The following is a 4,759-nucleotide window of genomic DNA, read 5'->3' as shown; positions in this document are numbered from 1 at the left end:
CTTTTGCAGGGAGTCCAGTGAATTCTACAACGAAATCTGCTAAGGCTTGTCCCTTTGTAGCTGCTCGTGGTGCATAAGATATTTCAAACTGTCCTAACTCGACTACCCATTTTAGTAGCCGACCAATGGCTTCTGGTTTTGGTAGGACTTGCTGTAGTGGCTGGTCGGTAAGCACTAAAATGGGGTGAGCCTGAAAATAGGGTCGCAAGTTTCTAGATGCTAGTATCAAGCAATAAGCCAATTTCTTTATGGGCGAATATCGTAGTTCTACTCCGACTAGCCTTTTTCTTACGTAGTACACTTCTTTTTGAATGTTGTCTTCCTCTCTGATTAAAATAGAACTAGCATCATACTCTGTTATTGCTAAGTATATGTACAAAGTTTTTTCCTCGATCGGCTTGGACAAAATTGGCGGTTCCGACATGTGGGCTTTTAGCGCCTGAAAAGCCTGCTCGCACTCCTCTGTCCATTCAAATTTTTTGTTACCTCTGAGTAGATTAAAAAATGGGACACACTTGCCCGTTGACTTAGCTATGAATCTACTTAGGGCTGCAATTCTTCTGGTTAGTCTTTGAACATCTTTAACTTTGGTAAGAGACTGCATCTCGATCAGTGCTTGAATTTTTTCGGGATTAGCTTCATTTTCTCGTGAGTTTACTATGAATCCAAGAAATTTCCCTGATCCAACACCAAAGGAACACTTTAGAGGATTCAGCTTCATCTGATATTTGTTCAAGATGTTGAAGCATTCTTGTAGGTCCTTGATGTGTTCTTTAGCCTTTCTTGACTTGACTAGCATATTGTCGACGTAGACTTCCATGTTATTGTCGATCAGTTCTTTGAACATATTGTTGACTAGTCGCTGGTAAGTCGCACAAGTATTTTTCAAACCGAGAGGCATTACTTTATTGCAGTAAAGTCTCGTATCTGTTCGAAAGCTAGTGTGATCTTCATCTGGTGGATGTATACTAGTTTGATTTAACCAGAGTATGCATCCATGAATTATAAAATTTCATGTCCTGATGTAGCATTGACCAGGTGATCGATTCTTGGAAGTAGGAAACAATCCTTTGGGCACGCTTTATTAAGGTCTATGAAATCCACGCACGTCCTCCACTTACAATTTGGCTTGGGAACTAGTACAAGATTAGAGACCCAAGATGGATAAAACGCTACCCTAATGAATCCATTTTCCTTTAGCCTCTCAACTTCTTCTTTTAGAGCATTGGATGTATCTTTGTCTAGCAGCCTTCTTTTTTGTCGTACAGGTAGATAGTTTTTTATACATTCAAGACATGGCTGATCACCGCTGGGGGTTTATCCCTATCATATCTTTATGCGACCAGGAAAAGACCTCCCGGTGTTTCTTCAAAAACTCCACCAATTTTTTTTTCGTTGTATCTCTAAGTTTCTACCAACTTTCACAACCCTGGTCAGATCTTTCTCTTCTAACTGGACCTCCTTGAGGTCCTCCATTGATCCAATATTTTCTTCAAAATCCCCAAAGCGAGGATCTAAGTCCTTATCCTCCCTTTGGGCAACACCCTATTTTATGACTTGTTCACCTGATTGGGCTTGTGTTTCATTTAACACCAGCAACCTTTTTTCAGCTCTATCCCTCGATCCGCCTGTTCTTTCGTTTGTGATCGAGGAATTGTAGAATTCTCTGGCTTTTCACTAGTTTCCCAACATCCACCAAAGTCCTGCGTCAGTCGGGAACTTCATTGCCAAATGCCAGATCGAAGCTACGACTCGCAGATCGACGAGTATGGGTCTTCGAATCACAGCATTATATGCAGACGAACAATCAACTACTATGAAGTAGCAAGTACTGTATTGTTCGTAGGTGCAGATCCTGCTATGATTGGGAGTATGATCAACCCTGTTGGTTCGAGTCCCTCGCCAGAAAAACCACAGATGGTTTTGTTGCATGGCTCAAATTCTTGCACTGATAATTTCATTCTTTCTAGTGAAGATTTATACAAAATATTGACCTAGCTTCCTTTATCAACCAACACACGTTTTACCATCATGTTGGAAATCTGAACGTCCACGACCAGAGGATCTTAGTGGGTAAATCAAACATACTGAGCATGAAGCTCGGCAAAAGTTACAGATTCTTCCACTATTCGGGCTTTTTTGGGAGTTCTCTCCTCGATATTCAGCATGTCGATGTCCTGGTCGTGACGTAGGGTTCTAGCATATCTCTCCCTCTCCTTATCACTGTCACCTGCTATATGTGGTCCTCCGCAGATGGTTAGCAATGTACCAGCGACTAGAGCTGGCTGTAGAGGAGACGAGCGTTGGCGTACAGGCGCCTGCTCGTTGCCTCCGTGAGCCTCCTGCTAAGATCCTCCAACTACTCGTACATACCTCCTTAGATTTCCTTGTTGGATAAGGAACTCGATCTCGTCCTTGAGCTGGATACACTCGTTGGTGTCATGGCCATAGTCGTTGTGAAAACGACAAAACATGGTCGTGTCCCTTTTGGAGATATCTTTTCTAATCGGGGCTGGCCGCCTAAAGGGAATGGTGGTATGACTGGCCTGATATACTTCATCTCGGCTATCGACCAGAGCAGTATAATTGGTGAACCTTGGGTCTTATCTATTCTGTTTGGGGCGCTTGCTATCAGATGTTTCAGGTTCGTTGTTCGCCCTTTCCCCCCCATTTTTTCTAGTACTATTATCTTTGCCGTTGGGCTTACTAGTCCCCTTGGTGGCTTTGGTAGGGTCTTCTTTCTTTCCCTGGTTGTCCATAGGAGACTTCCCTTCATTAGCGATAGCCTCCTCAAGATTGATATATTTGTCTGCTTAATCCAAAAATTCTTGAGTGCTCTTGACTCCATTCTTTTAAAAACTACTCTAGAGGGGAGAATGGCATTGTACCCCATCCGTGAGCGCCATCATCTTTCCCTCATCTCCAACAGTTTTGGCCCGAGCAGCTACCTGCATGAATCGCTGGATATACCCTTTTAGGGTTTCTCCTTCCTTCTGTCGAATCTTGACCAGCTGATTGGCCTCTGTTCGTTGTATTCGACTAGCGTAGAACTGTCCGTAAAATTCCTTCACGAACATTTCCCAAGAAACTATACTGGTAGAAGGGAACTTGAAATACCATTCCTGAGCAGATTCAGATAAAGTGGCTGGAAAAATCCTCCACCGAGAATTGTCCGACACCTTTTGGATGTCCATCTGTATCTCAAACTTATTAGCGTGAGATACAGGATCTTCCCCCCTATGAAGTTCGGTAAACTTGGCATCTTGAATTTTCTTGGAGTCTCTACCACAATAATTCTATGAACAAATGGGGTGCCCTTCCTCTGATCAAATTCTATATGGGACGCTTTGTTCCCAACCAGTTGCTGCATGGTTTGATTCAAGGCATCGATTTGGGCTTGTACAACATCTAGTATTGCTGGAGTGACTAGAGCTGGGGGGAAGTTTTTGTCGTGCCTTTCCCTTCGATTATTGAGTACATCCCTCAAGTCTTCATCCCTTCTCCTTTGCTCGCTTGCACCTAGTCGGTCAAAGACATTGGTTTGTTTAGGCTGCCCCCATCATTTTGGCTTATTGGTCAGTTCTACATTGGTGGAGGGTTTTGTCGTTCACCCCCCTCTTCCTTTTGTCGACCAGCATTCCTCCTCCTAGAGTCCGCCTCATTATAATCATGGCCATCTCTAAATTGCGACCTATGAGTATGCGACCTGCTGTTCGCACTGTTTCCCTCTCTCTCTGCTGGTATGTCTCGATAGACAGGGGGAGGCCTGTGTTGGTCAGTAGGTCCTCTGACATTACTATGTCGTGGGGGACCTCTCACCGCAAAGCCTGAATCCGCCTGTCTTCTACCTTCTGAGGGATGTTGTCCCCTGCTATGAGGGTTTTGCTCCCAAGCTGTCTGGCGTCTAGGGTTTCTGTGATGCTGCTCGACCTTATTCTGCCTTTGCTGCTGAGCGTTATCTCGACCAGATCGAGAGGGTGGTTGCTGCTTAGGATTTTCGACTGGTCTCTCCTGTAGAGCAGTAGGAGGTTGCTCCAGTCCTTGAGGATTCCTTGGTTGTGGTGGATTATGGTGATACTGGGGATGCTTTGAATGTGGATCTTGTTGAGGGTGAGTGATGGGTGGCTGATCCGGCTGGGAGGCAGGTGCAAGTTTTCCTCCCACCAATTGAATTGCTGCTTCTAAGGCCATAGTGGCATCCCTCTATTGGCAGTCCATGTCAGCTTTTCTCTCATTCAGTTCTTGGCGTTGCCGGTCAATCTCCCTTTGCTGTAGCAACATTGTCTCAGCCACATTCTCTTGATTAGCTCTTAGACTAGCTAATTCCTCTTGCAATACAATCAAAGTTGTTCGCAAGGTTCAAGCATCCATCTACTCCTCTTCTAGTTCCACTTGTGGCTCATCTTCTGCAACATCTTGTGGAGGAGGTCGATTTGGCATATTTCTAGAAGTTTGCCTAACTTTCTTGGTAGTTTTCGCCATTGATTTTCTTGAAGGTCTTGAGTTCGGCTCTCAATGAAAGCACCAAAATGTTGACTGATAATTTAGCCAACGACACAGAGTCACCAAAAAGATAAAGATTTGTTAGCTGAATGCAAGAACTAAATGACACCAGGAATTATAGTGGTTTGGCCCCAGATATTGGTAATAACCTACTTCTACTTAGTGTTTTTATTGATGTATTATGAAACCTATGATCAACAAACTAGGGTTTACTGAGTTTCACAAGCTCAAAAAATGGATACAAAGGTTTGCATCT

At 43.9% G+C, this 4,759-nt stretch overlaps 1 protein-coding gene across 1 annotated transcript; it reads right to left on the bottom strand.

The window, feature by feature from the left end:
* Window positions 1–3,582: 3,582 nt before the first annotated feature.
* Window positions 3,583–4,191, bottom strand: LOC133806370 (transcriptional activator ptaB-like). The gene has a single exon (XM_062244479.1). It carries the CDS (start codon window positions 4,189–4,191, stop codon window positions 3,583–3,585), a length of 609 nt encoding a protein of 202 aa, XP_062100463.1.
* Window positions 4,192–4,759: the final 568 nt, after the last annotated feature.

The sequence above is a fragment of the Humulus lupulus genome, chromosome X (assembly GCF_963169125.1).
Source record: "Humulus lupulus chromosome X, drHumLupu1.1, whole genome shotgun sequence".
NCBI classification, from domain to species: domain Eukaryota; kingdom Viridiplantae; phylum Streptophyta; class Magnoliopsida; order Rosales; family Cannabaceae; genus Humulus; species Humulus lupulus.
Note: the sequence above shows the minus strand (reverse complement) of the source record. Positions and strands in the feature narration are given on the sequence as shown.

What these genes read in the sequence shown, in the direction of transcription:
- LOC133806370 (XM_062244479.1), bottom strand. Translation starts at nt 4,191, where the DNA reads ATGGCCTTAGAAGCAGCAATTCAATTGGTGGGAGGAAAACTTGCACCT.